Consider the following 20,444-nt stretch of genomic DNA (forward strand, 5'->3'; position numbering starts at 1 on the left):
GGAAATTATATTGTAAAGTGGCAAGGAAAGCATTACCCTTTAACAGATAATATTGAATAAATCAGACAACTACGTGGAAAAATGTAACTTGATCCCTTCCTTATATCATATGCTAATAATTAATTTCACTTGGATTACATGTCTTTGTATGAAAGGTTGAAAATACAAAAATTTTAGAAGAAAATATTTTTTAAATGGTCATTTTTAAGTAGGCAAAGTTTTCCTAATTGGGCCATGAAAAAATAGAAAATACTAACCAAAAAGTAAGAAAAATGAAATAATTGTGACCTTAAAACTTCTGTTAATAACAGATACCATTATAAGAATGAAAAACTAAACTACAGAGAGAGGCAGAGACAGAGAAAGGGCGTATGCTAACCAAAATTCACATTTAAGTCCTTTGAGAGTGTAAATTGGTAGAGCTACTTTGGAAAACTCAAAGAATCTTATATGTTTGCTACAATTGCTCTTTAGATCATCTTTGAATCACTGCCTTTTAACACCTTCTCAATATTTTATGAAACCAAGTAAATTTTAGTTTCTATTTTTGAAAAGATTTAGATGGAAGATGAAGGGATTGAAACACACAATTACTGCAGAATTGTCAAAAAAAATTTTTAAAGCACTATACAGACATTTGTTAATGTACATTATAGTGGGTGTTAGTTACTCCTGGATAATGATTTTGATGGCAATTCTTACTAAGGATTCTATTTTTTTTTTAAAGCTTGTAGCTGCAAATGGTCTTAATATTGTTTGGTTCTGATTGGCCCACTCCATGGTATAGTGTAGATCTGAGTTAGTAACACACAGTAATAGTTTATTATTAATGTGCTGAAATTTTTTGTTTTATAAGAGAATATTTACTTAACCACTATTCCTGAGTGTAAGCTCTGATGCTCACTCCCAGTTGTAGAATCTTGAAATATAGTAAGGAGTCCCAGAATCCATAATGCACAGTTATTACTACCCAGTGTAGCCTGTTCTGGTATTTCAGAGTCATTTCCTGACCTCCTACTAGCAGAAGAACACCCGACGTCCCAAATGCATTTGTCCCTCTTGATGAGGGAAGAGCAGGGCTTCTGAGCACCGTGAGGACAGCTGAGCACATGAGGGTTTGTGAGCAGGGAGGAGGGGACTGTGCCACACTGTGGCTGAGCTGCTGGCACAAAGATGCACAGCCGAGTCCCCCTGCTCTGCGGGCTGGATCTTCAGAGTGCAGAATGAGCCCTCAGGCCCCTCAACTGAGAACCAGTCACTAAGCGTCCCTGATTTGTTTGTTGCATCCTCGTGTAGGAAGTAAATCAAAAACTCCAGGCCTTGCATTGGGTTCTGTCAGTACCAATAAAGGGCAGTGTGACCGGAAATTGGTTCACACCTGGGAACTACATTCTGTCCCCTCTCTGTGATCCTGTGACTAGAGGACTGGTAGACTCCAGAACTTGTGTGATCTGTGGAGACAGAAGGTGGGAACAGAATGAGGAAAACAATTGTGGTCATCACACACACACATGCACACACACACCTATCCCCAGCAGACAGAGGACCACATAGCAGAGGAGCCTGGAGCCCATGGCAAGGTCGGGACTGGATGGGAGATTTCTCAGAGCAGGTCCTTGAGAGTAGGAGCTCAGGAGAAGGTATGTCCCTTGCCCCACAGGGCAGTTCCCACAGTGACAGCACTTCCTCTATCAATCCTCATGACTTCCCGAACACAGGATTATTATTATAACATATTTGAATAATTGATTTAAATATCTATAAGCTTCTTTTTAACAAAACCAATTTATGGGCCATCACTTTTGGCTCCCGTATTGTCTGGACACAGAGGTCTCATGTTTCATCTCTGAATTTATCTTCTCATCCAACAACCACTTCTCTATCTGCAGGGCAGAGTCACTAACATATGTCAACATCCCCTCCAATACAAGACACCAGAGGGTGAATCTGATGTCTTATCTGCGAGTCAGGATATCCTACGGTTGTCCCTCTTTCTGTCACTCTCTCCTCCTTTCTTCCAATCACATGTGCTCAATACAACTATCAAATTAAATTGGTTCCATCATATATTTCATCTCATACTTTTCTTTGGTGATAATTTTTCGAGGTTCCAGGTGTTTAGAACTCGGCCAAGGGGGTTGCTGAGGTCCAGGATATAGCACATCCCCTGCCTTTATGTGCAGAGAGGTGGTCATGCAGTGCTTTGGAGTCACTGCTGGCACAGAAGTACATAGACGTCTGCAAGGGGGAAGTTTTCTGTACTTGATCTAAATACAATGTATCCATCAAGGACTTCTTCCTTGGCAGTGGGCCAGCAGCAACTGTAATGAATCAGCCTCAGCCCTAGTGCAGGATCCTATAGATACTTGGTTCATATCCTGGGCACATCTCAATGTCACACTCTGTCCTATCTCCAGGACCTTGAATTTTAGTTTCTGAGTGACATCAGCATTCAAAGGACCTGCAGAGAAGGAGAAAAGCACTGATGACACAACCTCAGTGTAAGGCTTGGTGCTAGGACCTGAAAATCCCATGCAAGAGACCATTCCAGGGCCTCACCTGCCTGCCAGAGACAAAAGGCCACACAGCATGAGACCAACACTCATGGCATGGCTGGGCAGAACAGAGGGGCCTTCTCGGTCTGGTTGTTGTTAAAGGGGAAAGGGCTTTGAAGTGCGTCATTCTGAGACCTCCCTCTCCCTGCCTGAGCCTCAGAGCTTCCTGTCACCAGGGGCCATGTCCCTTTCCCCAGAAGGTCACATCCAAAATAAATATACAAGTAAACAACTTAGAATGGGAAGAATGCACATATCTGGATTGACACAAGCCTTACAAGTTTTTCTTGACCCTTTTGTAAAAGAGTTTGGGACACTGTATATTTTATTCCTGAGATGATATAACTTCTCATTAATACACTGGTTTGCGTTATCTAAGTATTTCTGTAGTCTAGAATCTTAGGGAAAATCCTTATGTCTTCCTGGTGCTTTTTTATGACTACTGTGCCCCAAATACTCCTACAAGTACCTTTTTCTAATTTGCTTAATTGACCACAAGCCTGTTAACATCTTCTGCCTGTAATGATTCTCTCTGGTGTCTGGGTTCCAAATCCCAGGGGCAGGCTTGTCAACCTTTAAGGAATCGTCTTGCTCTGTTTCTTGTCAATTCACTGAAGGACAAGACTCCTGACTGATGTGGCTAGAGCACCTTCATGTCGACCCAGAGCACTTGCTTCCCGAGCTTTGGGTGAGACCACAGCCAGCAGACTCCTTCCCTCTGGTGACCAACCCTGGCTTTGTGGAGGATGCTGGCTGCTCAGCACTGCAGATGACTTTTTGGCACAAAGGTATACAGATGCCCAGTGACTTGGAGAGAGATGGTAGACTCCAGGGTAAGGAAAAATGCTCTGTTTTTATTTGAGACATTAAGTCTTGGAGAATATGCCCTTCTGCAGGATACCTGTCACTAATTACGTAAGAAATATAAAGAAGCTCAAACACTGTATTATTTGTGTGTTTGTCTGTCTCTCTTCCTGTTTCCTAAAACACTTTCTTTTTGCACAGAGCCCCACGCATAGAAGAACCTCACAGTTGCTCTACAAATTCTTTACAATGTCTGAACAAAGGGTCTGAAAATAAGAGATGTAGTAGATATTTTGATAGGGACTGCACTGAAAGTGTAGATTGCTTTGGGTAATATGGACATTTTGATGATCTTAATTTTTTGGACTCGCAAACATATAATATCTTTCCATTTATTTATGTCTTCTTAATTTTTTTCGCCAATGTTTTATAGTTTACACTGTAGAGGTTTTCACCGCCTTGGTTAAATTTACTTCTGGGTATTTCATTTTGGGGTAGCTATTATAAATGGGATTTCTTTCTTGATTTTTTTCTTCAGCTATTTCATAGTTGGCATATAAGAAAACCACTGATTTTAGTGTACGGATTTTGTATCCTGTCACTATGCTGAATTCATTCATTAATTCTAGTAATCTTTGCTGGAGTCTTAAGGACTTTCTATGTATAAGATCATGTCATCTAAAAATAGAGATAGTCTGACTTCCTTCTTTCTGATTTGAATGCCCTTTATTGCTTTCTCTTACCTTATGTGCTGGCTAGAACTTCCAGTACTATGTTCAGTGAGTGAGGAAAGTGGGTGTCCTTGTCTTGTTCCAGATCTTAATGGAAAAGCCTTTAATTTTTCTCCATTCAGTATGATATTAGCTGTGGATTTGTCATACGTGGCCTTTATTGAGTTGAAGTACATTCCTTTTATACCTAATTTTTTTAGTGTTTGTATCATGAAGGAGTGTTGGATTTTATAAAATGTATTTTTCTGCATCTACTGAAATGATCATGTTTTTCTTTTCTTTGTTCTGTTGATGTGATCTATCACATTTATAAATTTGTATATGTTGAACCATCCTTGCATCCCTGGAATGAATCCCACTTGATCACAGTGTGTGATATATCTTTTTAATAGTTGTTGGATTCCGTTTGCTAGTATTTTATTGAGTATCTTCCATCTGTGTTCATTATGGATATTGGTCTGTAGTTTTCTCTTTTGTGTGTCTTTTTTCAAGTTTGGTATGAGGGTAATGTTGGTCTCATATAATGAGTTTGGAAGTATTCCCTCCTCTTCAATGTTTTGGAAGTGTTTGAGAAGAATTGGTATTAGTTCTTTAAGTGCTTGGTATAATTCAGCAGTGAAGCCATCTGGTCCTAGGGTTTTCTTTGTTGGAAGACTTTTTATTACTGCTTCAATATCATTACTTATTATTGGTCTGTTTCAGTTTTATAGTTCTTCATGATTCAACTCTGGCACATTGTGTGTGTCCAGATTTTTATCCATTTCTTCTAGGTTTTCTATTTTATATAGAAAACAACTCATATAGTTGTTCATAGTGATACCAGAGTAGAGGGTCTGGGGAGGCCCAATAGACGGCCTCAGCCCAACCCATCCCTTTCCAGTTTGTTGACTCCAACACAGGAAAGAATTCAAGAACAGAGTCACAGTAGAAAGTGAAAATAGGTTTAATAGAGAGAATAACTAATACAGACTTCACAGGGAAAGTGCAGACTAGCTCCAGAGACTAAGAAGCAGCCACCACAAGTTTAGTACAAAAGGAAGAACTAAATACTACATGGACAAAGTCCAGGCTGGCTTAAATGTGAGAACAGCCTGCTAAAGGCAAGTCCGATACAAAATTGAGAAATACACACCTCAGGTGAAGTGCGGCAGGCTCCAAAGAGAGAGGAAGCAACAGCCCCACCTTCTTCCTGGATTTAACTTTTATAGTTTGGCTGTCTATACACATTCATTCTATCTAATGAATATTCAACTAAGGGGGTGGTTCTGTTATGTAACCTAGTCTTGCACTTGCTAAGTTGGTCTTTTTGGAGCATGCTCATTGGTCAAATTTCATCACATGCACCAAATACACTTAAGAATATTCTAGGTGCTCTCTAGTGCTTCCAGTGGAAGGTCATTTAAGAGATAAACTCTCTTTTTATGGAGTATGCTCAACAGGTGAGATTACACAGTTCTGCTTCATGGGGTCTCAATCTCCATGTGCTGGTGCCAAAAATAAGTGCTACAGGCCACTGTAACTTAGGACTTGGAGGTGGGGCTTGAGTTCTAGGGGAGTGGTTTGAGACCCAAGGGAGTGGCCTAAAACACAGAGGAGAGGCCTGTAACCCAATTCCAAAGGGACTGAGAATCTCCTATTTCAGTAGTAGTCTCTTACGATCCTTTGTATTTCTGTAGTTATCAGTTGTAGCATACCCTGTTCCATTTTAAATTTTATTCATTTGTCTTCTCTTTTCTTTCTTTTTGTTAGTCTAGCTAAAGATTTTTTGATTTTGCTTAGCTTTTCAAAAAACTAACTTTATTTTATCAATTTTTGCATTGATTTTTAATATCTCTAATTCATTTATTTCTTCTCTGATCTTTGCTATTTCTCTCATCCTACTGATTTGGGTTTTAGTTTTTTCTTATTTTTCTAGCTCCTTGAGGTGTAATGTTAGGTTGCTTATTTGGAGTCTTTCTTTTTTGATGTAGGCATTTATTGCAATAAACTTGCCTCTTAGAATTGCTTTTACCATATCCAATATGTCCCATAATATGTGTTATTTTCATTTTCATTTGTCTGTGTCCAGGAATTTTTAAATTTCCTTTTTCATTTCTTTTTTGACCAATTCACTATTTAGGAGCATATTGCTTAATTTGCATGTGTTTGTATGGTTTCTAGTGTCCTTTTTGATGTTGATTTCTAGTTTTATTCCATCGTGTTTGGATGACATAGTTGATGTGATTTCAATTTTTAAAAATTTGTTGAGTCTTGTTTTGTATCTTAACATATGGTCTATTCTAGAGAATGCTCCATGTGCTGCTAAGAAGAATATGTATTCTGAAGCTGTGGGTTGAAATGTTCCATGAATGTCTGTTATGTCAATTTGGCCTATAGTACAGATTGATTCTGATGTTTCCTGGTTAATTTTCTGTCTGGATAAGTCCTTTGCTGATAGTGAAATATTAAAATCCCCGACTATTATTTTGTAGTCTATCTCTCCATTTAGGTACGATAGTAATTGCTTTATATAGCTGGGTGCTCTGGAGTTAGGTATGTATGTATTTAGAATTGTTATGTCTGATATTAGGTTTCCATTTGCATAAATAATCTTTTTTCATCCCTTCACTTTTTTTTAATCAAAACATAATTGATTGTACACATCTGTAAGGTACAGCATTGAATATCAATACCTATGTGCAATATGTGATGCTCAAACCAGGATAGTTACTATATTGATCATTACATGATGTAACCCTATTTGTGGCACTTTAACAATTTCTGTCTAAGCCCCCCTCCTCCTTTCCCACTTCTGGTGGCCTCAGTTCCATTCTCTAACTTTGAAATTTCAACAAATTATTGTGATGGTTTTCTTTCTTTCTTTCTCTTTTTCTTTCTTTCCTTTCTCCTTCCCTCCCTCCCACGTATGAGTATTTCTCTTTCTGTACCTGGCTTTTTAACTTAACATAATTTTCTCAAAGTTCATCCATATTGCTGTGAGTGGCAGAATTTCATTCTTTTTTATGGCAGAGTAATATTCCATTGCACACACGCACACGTGAGTGTGTGTGTATCACATTTTCCTTACCCATTCATCCATCAATGGACATTCAGGTTGGTTTAAACTTTAAGCTATTGTAAATAGTGCTGCAATAAACATGGAGATGGAGATATCCCTTTGACGTGATGATTTCCATTCCCTTAGGTATACACCCAGCAGTGGGAATGGGATTTCTGGATCACATGGTGATTCTATCTGTAGTTGTTTGAGAAAGCTCCATACTGTTTTCCATAATGGCTACACTAATTTATAGTCCCAAAAATAGTGTAGGAGGATTCCCTCTCTCCACATCCTCATCAGCATTTGTTATTCGATGTCTCTTTGGTAATGGCCAATCTAGCTGGCATGAGTTGATATTTCAATGTGGCTTTGATTTGCATTTATCTGACTCTTGCCCACAGCTCCTACTGAAGTCCCTGGGTGTGCTCAACCCATCCATTTACTTTCAGTAGGTGTGTGTCTTTATAGGTGAAGTGAGTGCCTTGTAGGCAGCATATTGTTAATCCATTCAGCCACTCTATTTCTTTAATTGGGGCATTTAATCTGTTTACATTTAGGCTTATTATTCATACATAGGGACTTTTTACTTCCATTTTGCCATTTTTTATGATTGCTTGTAAATCATTTTTTCCTTTTTTCCAATCTTACTCTTTTTGTTGTTGTTGTTTGAATGGTTTTCTCCAGCTTTACGTTTTGATTTATTTTTATTGTGCCTCTGATAAATTTTTGCGTTATGGTTACCATGAGGATTACGAAAAACATGACATAGTCATAACAAATTATTTCAGACTAGTAACAACATAACTTTGATATCTAAGAAAAAAACAAGAGAAAATAAAGTCAATTCTATGGCTTGGCATCATTTCTCATCACTTTTTGATATTTTGTTGTTCCAAGTTATATCTTTTAAATTGTCTGTCTCTTATTTTGTTGTTTTCTATGTTATTGTTTTTTTAGGTTTGTCTTTTAGTATTTATACTAAGGAAATAAGTGGTTTATTCACCACCCTTACAACATTGAAGTATTCTGAAGTTGACTGTGTACCTGTTTTACTAATGAGTGATGTATCCTCAGATGTTTTCTTGATACTGTTTATCGTTGTCTTCTTTCAGATTGAAGAGACATTTCTTGTAAAGCAGGTCTAGGGTTGATGAATTTCCTTAGCTTTTGTTTGTCTGGGAAAGACTTTATTTCTCCTTCATATTTGAATGTTAGGTATGCTGGATACAGAATTCTTGGCTAACCTTATGTTCCCTTCACTGCTCTGAATATATCATCCCATTCTCTTCTGGCCTGTAGGGTTTTTACTGAGAAATCCACTGAGAGATGTAGTGGAGTTCTATTGAATGCCATGTGTTTCTTTTCACTTGCTGCTTCCAATATTCTCTCTGTCTCTGGTTTTAACAACTTGATTATAATGTGTCTTGGGTTCCTTTTTTAATTTAATTTAATTGGCAACCTCTGAACTTCCTGTATCTGGATACTGTCATCTTTATTCATGCTTGGGAAATTTTCAGTTATTATTTCCTTGAATATGCTTCTTCAGTCTCTTCCTTTTTCTTCTCCTTTAGGTATGTCAATTATGTGGAGGTTATTTTACTCCACATAATTGACATACCCAAAAGAAAAGAAAATATGCTGTATTTCTGCTTCATTTTTCCATATTCTTTTTTCTTTTGCTACTCTAATTGGATAATTTTGTGTGTTTTATCATTGAGCTCACTGATTATTTTCTCTGTTTACGTCTCTTATTGAAGCTTTCTATCAAGATTTTAATTCAGATAATGTATTATTTATTTCCAGAATTTCTATTGTTTTCAATTGATTCTATTGCTTTGTGTAGTTTCTTGTTCTGCTCTTGAATTGTCTTCCAGATATTTTTTACCTTTCTGTCTATATTTTCTTGTGAGTTCCTGAACATTCTTAAGAGGGTTATTCTGAATTCTCTGTCAGACATTTTATAGATCTCCTGTTCTCTGAGTGCATTGCCGGTGCTTTGCTTCCTTTGGTGGTGATATATTTTCTTTGTTTTTTTTTTCAGTCTATGTATCTTTACATTGATGACTGGGTATTTGAGGAGACTACTCCCTCTTCTAGGTTTTATAGGTGTTCTTTGGTTGTGTTAGACCTTTACTGGTTAATATCAGAGCTTTGTCTCTGCCCTGTGGTTTTTTTTTTTTTTTCCATTCTGTGAATTGATAGCTACTACTACCACTTAAACTGTGCACTATTACTAATGTGCTGTCCTGTGGTTAATTCCCGAACTGGGAGAACTTGCTTGAGAACTTAGGTCTTTGCTTGAGCTAATTTTCTGTTTTGCTACTGATTTTCTGGGGAAGGATTTTTAGGTGGGTTGAAATTTAACTGTTGGCATTAATCACTTCTGGGCTGGACTGTGTGAAAATTCCATCCCAGGACAGAATTTTTCCTACAGATTATGCTCCCTGCAGTTCTATCACCCTGACCAATTTCCACTGAGACCAACTGGCCACACTACACCCAATGTTCCCCTGGCAGGCTGGACTTCCCTTTGTATTCTAACTGCCTCCTGTGGGGTGGGTCATTTATGTGTCCCTCCTAATGGCTCACCAGCTTCTGTGTGGCTCCTTTCTCTAGCCAGCTGTAGTGGCTCACTCCTCTGCAGGCCCAGAAGAATCCTTCCATTGGTCTTTATGACCTGTAGGCTGTAACAGTAGGCTCTAAAGCGCTCCTCTCCCCTACATGCTACAAGCAGGTTCATGCAAAGATGTTGCCGCAGCTTTTTCTGGCTTTGATCCATGGGCTGCAGCCCTTCTACACCCCATATCATGGAGGCAAAAAACTAGTCAGAGCTCAGAACAATCAGTGCCATCCATAATCCCCCTCTCACCATGGCCTCTCATATATTCACATACCGTGTGGGTCTCTCCTCCTCTTTCCCCAGCTCCAGCAGTGCCAAGTTTGGAGTCTTTGATTCTTAAGAGTTGTAAATTGGTTACTTGTGGGAAGGAGCAATGCTGGGATCATCTATTCTGCCATCATAATGATGTCATGTTCATTGGTGCTGTCTCTCTTTTATCCACACCGGAGACAGCTTCCAGGTAGGTCTTATATAAAACAGTCTTGTTGGGCCGAGCCCGTGGCGCACTTGGGAGAGTGCTGCGCTGGGAGTGCGGCGACGCTCCCGCCACGGGTTCGGATCCTATATAGGAATGGCCAGTGCACTCACTGGCTGAGTGCCAGTGACGAAAAAGACTAAAACAGTCTTGTTAAGAACTAGTTTGAAGACTGCTCTAAGATCCTTGTTTTGCTCTTCATTCCACAGTTAATGTTTCTCCCCTAGTTATCCTTGCCAAGGCACCTGGACTAAAGACTGGGGAAGTTTACAGCTTGATCAACTTGTCTGTTCCTGATGCAATCACAGCCTGCCATGAAGGCTTGTCTCATCTTGGCTCTTATGAGTGCAGCCATTGAGACTTTGGAGCCTTGTTTCTGCCTCAAGTGGAACTAAGGGTAGTGTGTGAAGTGTTGGAAAGAGAAGCAGCAGCCATAACTGAAGAGACAGGAAGTGGAGGGCATTAAATAGAACAATTACCTGTTGAAGAAAGCAACAGGAACCCCTCAATATGAAGGTGATTGCTAACCCCGCAGATGCCTGTGAGCAAGTCAGCACAGGCTCTATCAACTTTCTACTCTCTCCTGGACCCTCCCCTCAAGCCCTAGAGCAGGTGGAGTCCTGAATTAGCACTTTCCCTGCTCAGCTTCACTTCCCTTTCCCTGGGCAGATGAAGATCAGAGAACCTGGGCCCAGAAAAGGTGGGTAGTTGGGTAGGGGGTTTACAAGCCCCCAATTTTCCATTCCTTTCACCACAAAAGATGGGCAGTATTTAAATTTTTACCGTCATTCTTGGCAAAAGTTAATTTTAAATAATAATGTTTATAAAATACTAATTTATTTTCTCATTGTTGTAATACATAGCACTAACAATCTGAATTTCTGATCAGCATGAGGCAAGCCCACGAGCTAGTTTCAAAGAACTCTAATGTAATTCCATCTCAAGAAAAGACGTGTGTCAAATTCCTTATTGTGTATAGCTTGGTGTCAAATGTAACGTTCACTAATTTTTAAAAATAAATTGAAAACCTTGATATTATTTTTGAAAACCTCAGATTGGGAAAACGATCCTAGCCATTTCTAGCCTCTAAATCTCTTGACTTTCTTTTTGCCTATGACCCCTTGATTCTCCAGGAGCAGTTCTGGCCAAAGATTATGCAGGTAAGTTGGAATTACCAAAAGATTTTACTACCTCTTACATAGTCTGTCTGCAGTATAGCTCATAACAGAGACTCTAAATAATCTTGTTTGGAATTTGCCTATTGAAATCCATTTATTCATTAATTTATTCAATACAGATGCTCTTTTCAACCTGTCTTCTCTAATATACAATGTTAGAAGGAGTGGACAAGATGTCAGACAAATTCTGTGCCCCAGAAGCTTGAAACTGAGGGAGATCCTCATTCATTCATTCAGTAGATATTTACTATAATCATGGCAGCAAGTCTGAAAAGGACTGGAGGGAAACAGTTCTCAGAAGTAAAGAGGTGAAAAACTGAGAACCTAACTCAGTGTATAAATTGTCTATTTGATAGTAAGGTCATCAAAATGATGCCAAGGTTAGTGGTGGGAAGCAGGACTGAATGAAATAGAGATCCGACAATGAAGCTGTGCACCAAGAAAGGGTGACATTCTAGTGTCGTGTGTGTAAAAGAGCTGGGGTGTGACACAGGAGAAAAGAAAATGATATTCAAGCAGTTTAGAGGAACCAGGAGGAGAAGGAGGTATTAAGACCACATATAGAGGGACATTATGTGTGTTGATCTACATTCAGAAAATAACTGATTTTTATTCTGTACTGTTTTCATCTTCAGAGTCAGAACCCCTGAATGACAAAAAAGTGTACAATGACAAGTGGTATTTGGCTAAAAGGCAGAACTCAGGTAAACCTGAATTTCCTCAGGCACTCAAAATAAGGGCATCTTTTGCACCAGTTGCCAGTGATACTTTGACAGAGGTTAAGAAGCCATCAGTATGTAAATAAGCTTATGGAAGACATAAATTATAACCATTCAGAATGGATCCTAGGTGTTATGTGGAAATTTATGGCAGAACTCAGAAGAAAAATATAGATCTGGGTGTTCAGAACATAGGATCAGAGAAGAAAGAGGTTAAGTGAGACTGGGTGGCCTGCTGCTCTAGATATCCCAATGTGGATCCACACTGATGTTTCCAGGGCAGGCAGCTGAGGAGCCCTCATTAGTACCTGAGTCCACACAATTCCTTAGCTCCCATGGGCTCTCTTCATTCAGGGTAGAAACAAATGGATCCCAACACTCCAGCAGTGGTGGCTGACATCTAAACTATGTAACTGCCTACACTAACCCATACTTGAGATACTCTTTGAGTGTAATGAAAGATTCCTCCATAAATGCCCAGTTGAAATTAGCATTATAAAGGAATATCCACATTCTAGCGAAGAAAACTGGGGGAAAAAAAATCTGTTCAGAGCTCAGAGTGAGAAGAGAATGGACAGGGCTGAGTATTTCAGGAGGCATGGCTGTATTCTAGAGCTGCACCTTTCAGATGGGGTGACAAAGCCAGGAAGGCAGGAGCTCTACAGTGTGGGTAAATTAGGTTTCTCTTACATGAGTGTGAGTTTTGATCCCACAATTTGTGATGATCTGAGAAACACATTTCTACGTTATTTCCTGCAAGGTTTTCTATGTTGGTACTTTATAATTTCCTGTCTTTGTCATGCCCCAAACCCAGTTATTTCTCATAGAATGGAAGGAGCAGGGATGACTTAGCACTGCTGGGAACTGGAGGGAGAAGAGGAAGCACCAGGGTTTGTGCACAGGGAGGGGGGGATCCTGCAGCGCTGTGTCTGTGCTGCTGGCACAGAGATACATGGCTGAGTCCCTGGGTTCTGTGGGCTGGATCTTCAGAGTAGAGACTGAGGCATCAGGTGTCTGAGCTGAGAATCGTTCCTTAGGCATCCCTGTGTCATCTATGGGAGCCTGGTTGCGGAAGTAAATCAGCAACTCCAGTCCCTGTGCCACAGTCTGTCTGTACCAGTAAAAGCAGTTGTGGCCTGAAATTGGCTCACATCTCAGAGTTACTGCTTGTCCCATCTCTGTCACTTTGTGCCTGGGTGTCTGGGTGACCCCAGCATCTGTGTGCTCTGTGAAAGAAGACATAATTAAAAGACAGAAAGAGAAAAATATAAAGAGCCATCAAGAAAAAAGCCCACATAAGGATGCCCAATATTCTGAGGACTCACTCGCCACCAGGATACAAAGGGCCACACAGCAGAGGTTCCAGGTGCCCATGGCAGAGTAAGAACAAATTTGGACCATCTCAGACCAGGACATTTGAACATGATAAGAGCAGTGAGTTTTGGGACATTTTATCCCCACAAGATATAACTGTCGGTGACATCACTGATTAAGCCACAACCCCCAACTTGAAAGTTCCTTTCAAAGGAGGCTGCATCTCTGGGAGATGAATCAGGCAGGACCAAACTCAAGTGTAGTTGACCTTAGATGCAGATCTACACATCCAGAGGTTCCCTATAGATTTTTTTTTTATTATTATCTATTCAGCATGGCTTCTCTATTGTATCTGTCACCCAAGAGCCAGTCAGCTATATCCATCTGCACTTCAAACTACAAGTTTTTAAAAATGAGCTCATTGGCTCACTAAAGCCAACTTCTCTGCCAATTCTCACATGCCTCTCACTGTTGGGTCCATGACCCTAGTCATACACACACCCTCAATTCACCCATCAGTTACTTAGGAGGTGGCTTCTGATCTCACAGGAAAGAATAAGGGTGTCAACTGCCTTGTTAGGGCTTCAGGGGCAGATATGATGCCCTGAAAACTGAGTAGATTTGAAGCTCTGCTCTGCATTGAATGGCCTCTCTGAGCTAATCCTTGAGCTGTACTGAATTTCCAAAGCCCATAATACAGAATACAGAATCTTTGACATTCTCTATCCTCAACAAGAAACTAACAGATTGTCTTCTTGAAAGATCACAAATAAAGTGCCACTGACTTGATTTATATCTATTTTTCACCCCTAGAAAATATGAAATTTTTAAAAATTGTAAACACCTGGACTTTTCTTTATAAAAGGGGTCTTCCAATATACACACAATTCCTCTCAGGGTGGAAATTATGAAGATCTGAGAGAAGCCTCTGTTTCTTGGGTTGAACAATTAAATTATTTGCTAGCAAAACATAAGGAACAGTTTGAGGTGATTATGTTGATGTTGGCAGAAGACATTCCAGTGAGTCCTCTGAACCCACGAGCACATGCTCATTTTAAATAGCAGATAGTTGCAGAGTGGCTTGTGTTACATAAGATGCCTGTTTCCCTTATGGGACCTTTTTCCTTTTAGTCTCATTTTGACTCAAAATGTAAAACTATGGTCATCATTCTGTTTTCAAAAAGATCATTGTTTGTTTCTCTCCTGTAACCAGGAGCCTCGGTGTGGAAGGCAGAATGACAGCCTCCAAAGTTGCCTGTGTCTGATCCCTGGACCTGTAAATGTGTAAAATTATGTGACAAGGGTTTGGGGCTTACATTTCCCAGTGGAAATAAGGATATTCATCAGGTGATCTTAATATAGGGAGAATACACTGAATTTTTCAGGTGGACCCAATGTCATCCCAAGTGTCCTAAAATGTGGGAGAAGGAGGAAGAACAGTCAGGGACATGCAGCATGAGGAAAGACTGGATCAGCCACGGCTGGCTGTGGAGATGGAAAGCAGACAAGAGCCAGGAGAGCTGCAGGCCTCTAGAAGCTGAAAAAGGTTCTCTCCAGATACTCCAGAGGAGTGCAGCCCTGCCAACACTTTCAGTGCATCTGTTACACCCATTTTGTACTTCTGAATCCAGAACTGTAAGGTAAAAAATTTGCGATGTTGTAACCATCACGTTAGTGATAATATTTTACAGCAGCAATAGAAATCTACTGCATTATAGTTTCTATGGGACTTAGACCTGAAAGAGGCAGACAGTAGGTACAAAATACAGGTGGAAGCAGATGCGTAATCCATAGAAAGAACATGAAATCAGGGCAAGGGGAGCCCCAGGCCAATAAATTCTTAACTCTGCTCAGACCTCACCTGCTTCAGCGGACACACAGGAGGCTGAAGTGAGTGACTAATCAGAAGTAGATTGTGGCAATTTCCCATTGAGAGCAAACGTTCTTGGGGGAGAGAATCCTGGTCTCTGGTCCACCCCAGTTCCTGCCTAGTAAGTAGACATGCTGGTGGTGTCACTGTGAAGTTCACTTTTCTAGCTAGAGTCCCTCTGATGTGGTTCAGGGTAGCACCTCCATTTTCCCCTAATCTACCCTCTAAATGCAACAGAGCAGATAGGGTCGGCCTGGGCAGATTTGAGGTCAAGCTCTCTAAGGCTCCTCTGACGGACAATCTGCTTCTCTGCTTCCCTAACCCAGAGTGTGCAAGATGACTACCTAGCTCTTTGCATCTCCACATCTTAAGCAAGCTCAGAGGTGTCCCCACTGCAAGCATGACTGACGTGCAGAGCCAAATTCAGAGCAAATCCGTCTCTACAACAGTAGAAGTATTAGAGTCTCTAATTCCTTCATTCTCAGCCATCATTCAGGACATCTGCAAAAAAACTCCCTGAATCCAAGCTAGACCCCAGGGTTTCCTTAAAGATCTTTCAGAGAGCGATCTCAGCTCCTCCCCACACTCTAGATGACAACGAAGACACAGTGCCTCCTAGTGGACAGCGGGAGGAAACAGCATAAATGTGCTCTTGCCAGGACAAAGAGAGTTGTGCTTTGTTTCATTGAGAACCAGAGATAATGAGATATTATGATTTGTTGGAGTAAGAGGGAAAATGCATAATATTAGTGTTATTATGGCCTACGCTGGAGCCACTAAGAGGTAGATGCTGGAGTCAGACAGATGGAAATAATAATGTCAGTTTTAATATTGATAAACAACAGGGTTCCGTGTAAAAACAAATGGTCTTTCTAAATGCTGTGCCAAATCAGAATTTAACCCATTCTCTCTACCTTCCAAACAGAAGGCCCACCCTGTATAGAACAGAAAGTTTCCCACATTGAGGAAGCATCAAAGAATGTACCTTTTCTTTAGGTAGCCAGGAAAAAAAGTGTGAAAATGAAGAGAGACTGAACTAAGATGATGACTAAGTAAGATAACAATTTCCCTTCCCAGAGAGAAGATCTGGCAAGTAATACAAAAATCAGGACAGGAGTATTACTTCAGGGGGGGCCCAGATTGGGAAATGTGGGGAAAAAATGTTTTCCCTGGAGACTGGGTTTAAGTGGGAAAGACAATAGCCAGATGTCAGTCACTTTCTCCAATTCTGACCAGTTTTTCCTTGTGCAGACTCATAAAACACAGCACAAATGTGTCATGACAGTGCAGCAATTAAATTAATTCCAGGTCTGTTCTGTACTCTGTTACCATTTCTAAGCATTCTGTGCCTTGTAGAGGGCACAACCTGGGAAGGTGAGCTCAGCAGTCTCTTTGCCCTTTGGGGCATTTTCTGATCCAAATCACAACTCATAAAGCTGCCTCACATTGACAAACTCAAAAATAGTAACCATGAGACAGAGGCACACCTGTTCTGCTGCTTTCCCAGGACACCTGAAGCCTGGAAATTAGGCTCAGAGACCCCCCCAGATTGTTGATACTTCCACGCATTTGGCAGATACAAAATACAATTTTCTCTAAAGGAAGATACAGCCATGCTAGACCAAAAATTATTTCCATAACTATACTGCCTGGCACTGCATCAAAGAATCTCAAGAATCTGATTAGGTTCATAAGAGAAAACACAAACATCATGAAAATACAAACACTATGACTTAGAAGCAGCAGAAACAGAAAATCTACAAAAATAGCTCACAAAGATTTCAGAGGGAAAATGATTAGAGACTCTGAAATAACTATATTTCCTGTCTCCAAGGAAATATCATATGTGCTGCTGAAGCAAACACCCTATGTCCGAAGAAACAAAAGATGATCTCAGAATTTGTTATGAGGAAATTACTTACTGTAAATTTGACCAGGCAGATTGGAAAAAGAACCAAACAAAAATTCTGGCAAGGAGATAGGGCGGGGTCCGGTTCGTCCACCACACGACTGAAGTTTTGTCAGCCAGATAAATTGGAGGGAGACGTGACTAGCAAACAGACATGGAGTATGACGTGTGGTCCAGATCGGCTAAGGAGGGAAGGCAAGCCAGGAGGGGCTGAGGGACAGTGACAATGCCTTCAGAGGATTCCCAGTAAGCTGCTGTCCAAGAAATTCCAACCAGTGCTTCAGAATAATTTCTACTGTGATCCTAGAGGATCCAGGGAAAAGTTAGTTTGGAGGATATGGACCTGGATAGAAAGACTATATTATTGAGGAGGCAATTTAATAGGGACAATTGATTGCTTTAGAAGTTCTTACTAAGAAACGTTTTAATGAACTAAGGAAATATATTAATATACGAAGGCAGACAGGTGGAAATGTTCTCACCAACATCTGACTTGAATGGCCCATGGCCAAATACTCTGTTGTGCTCTGTTGGTTACACTGAAGAGCTAAGCTGCTCTGGAGAAAGTAGAATTCATTGTGAGCTAAGATTTGGGACTGGCTGCCAGGATGTCCATTTCTGTGCATTTCTTTGAAGTTGAACAGCACTAAAAAAAAGTAGCTGAAAATATCATCATCATTAACAACATCATTGTTATTAACATATTTCCACAAAAATAGAGTAAAAAATGTTTTCCAAACACATACTATGTGTTGAAACTTTGTTTCATAACACATCGAAAGCAAGGGCACAGAAGCTAGAGGGTGAGGATGTTAGCAAGGAAAATACTCAAATCATTGATGTGAGGACATCTAAAGAAGAGCAGCTCACTGTGTGTGACTCCCATACAATCACCATCAGTATTATTAAAATTTATTGTACATGTTTTGTGATTTCATGTTTTTATAGAACAACCATCACTACCCCTGAGGACTGAGTCTGTGGTAAGTCACTTTCGGTTTTAGGTCCTTGAATTGTCATTGGGAAGTGCTTCAAATCTCTGAGTCATAATTATTTTCAAGCAACATTTGAAGCCCTCATGTTCTAAGAAATAATTGATGCCTTCACATTGTATGAATTGTAGCTTATATCTGCAAACCCACTTCTTTTTCATGAATGATGAGGAATAAGGTGAGGCCTCTGTTCAGAGCTGCTGTGAGCTGAGCAGAGAGAATAGAACCACACAGTTTTGTGCACAGGAGGGAAGTGTCTCTGCAATGCTGTGGTTAAGCTGCTGGCACAGAGATACACGGCCGAGTCCCCCAGCTCTACAGGCTGGATCTTGAGAGTAGAGTCTGCTCCTTTGGGCCTCTTCGCAGAAAATCGATCCTTTGGCAACTGTGAATCATCTGAAATAGCCTCATTCTGAAAGCAAATCAGAAGCTCCAGGCCCTGTCCCGGAGTGTGCCAGTACCAGTAAAGGGTAATGTGGCTCAAAATAGGGTCACACCAAAAAGACACGGCCTGTCTTTTCTCTGCAATCTTATATCTGGGGGACTGGACAATTCCAGCTTCTCTGAGCTCTGTAGAGGAAAAGAAAGAATTTGAAAATGGAAATAAGGAAATAATTGGAATAATCACTGGGACATCCAGTGTGAAGATCGTGGTGTTCTGAGGACTCACCTGCCCCCAGGAGACTGAGAGCCACCCAGCAGAGGAGCCTGGGGCTCATGGTAGGGTCAGGCAGGATTGGCTATTCACTAGATCAGGACCCTTGTGAGCAGGAGAAGAGGAGGAAGGATGTATTTTGTCCCCACAAGACAGTTCTCACAGTGACATCACTGTCTTTGCAGATGCTCACAGTCTTAGAAACCAACTGATATAAACTAAAAGATAGCAAGCAGTTTGTTTAACACATTCATGAACTGAGTAATTTATACAAGTGTTCTCCTTCATAGCTCTATTGTGGCAACTGAGATTTGAGATGTCAACTAGTGACTTCTTTGTCTTATCTGTAATTATCCTTCTCTTTGGGCATTTCTCTTTTACCAGGTTCCTTATCCTCCCAGTCCCATGAGCTTAGATCAGGTGGAAGCTGGGGTGATGGGCACAGCTTAATCCTGGAGGCACATTGAACTAGCTGACGTGCTCCAAGCTTAAGGGGTACAGTGATGCCCTGAGCACAGAGGTGGAAGCTTCTATTTTGTCTGAAGTCCAATGACTAGTTATCCCAATCTTCATGATATATTTGTGCCAAAGTCTTTATCATGGTGTCACTTGTACTCACACTGTGTTGTTTATGGAATAATGAGAAGAAAAAAAAGTCAGTATATATTTCAGTGCAGATGCAATTTTTTCCAAATACTTTTGCTCCACCATTGAGTGAATCCACCAATATAGAACACATGGATAAGGAGGGCCTACTCTATACATATGGCCATTATGCACATATAAAGATGCTTTGCATAATTTGCCAATCAAAACCACAATGAGCTATCACTTTGCACTTAATAGGACTGCTATAATAATAATTATAAAAAGAAAAGATCACTAAAAATAAAGAATGTTAGCATGGCTGTGGTGAAACTGGAACTCCCATACATTCTTGGTGGAAATGTAAAAGGATTTGGCTACTGCAAAACAGTTAGGCGGTTACCCAGAAAAATAAACCTAGAATTACCCTACTCAGCACTTCTACTCCTAGATGTTTACCCCAAAATATTGAAAACAGAGAAACAGACAAATACTTGCAGGCCAGTGAGTATTGCAGCATTATCCACAACAGCCAAAAGGTGGAAACAACCCAAATGTGTATCAGTGATAAGTGAATAAACAAAATGTGGCAGATACCTTGAGTAGAATGTTATTTCTCATATGAAGGAGTGAAATTCTGCTACATGCCAAAAAATGGATGGCGTTTGAAATCATATGCAAATTGAAAGAAGCCACACACGAAAGGACAAAGATACTGTTACTCCACATGTATGAACAGTATATGTGTTCATATGTCTAGAACAGCCAAATTCATGCAGACAGAAAGTAGATTAGAGATTGCCCGGGGCTGAGGGGTAAAGAGAAAAGGGAGTTATTGCTTAATGGGCTCCGATCTTCTGTTCGAGGTGATGAAAATTGTTTTGAAAGTAGATAGCGGTGATGGTTCCACAATATTTTGAATGTACTTATATTTAATGAATTATACACTTAAAATAAATTGACAAACATTATGTATATATTACCACAATTCTTAAAT

At 40.2% G+C, this 20,444-nt stretch overlaps 1 gene segment (V, D, J or C); it reads right to left on the minus strand.

The window, feature by feature from the left end:
* Nucleotides 1–18,364: 18,364 nt before the first annotated feature.
* On the minus strand, nucleotides 18,365–18,926 carry LOC134380848 (T cell receptor beta variable 11-1-like). The segment is given in 2 exon segments: nucleotides 18,365–18,777; nucleotides 18,878–18,926. Coding segments are annotated over 2 exon segments (462 nt in total).
* Nucleotides 18,927–20,444: the final 1,518 nt, after the last annotated feature.

The sequence above is a fragment of the Cynocephalus volans genome, chromosome 6 (assembly GCF_027409185.1).
Source record: "Cynocephalus volans isolate mCynVol1 chromosome 6, mCynVol1.pri, whole genome shotgun sequence".
Classification (NCBI taxonomy): domain Eukaryota; kingdom Metazoa; phylum Chordata; class Mammalia; order Dermoptera; family Cynocephalidae; genus Cynocephalus; species Cynocephalus volans.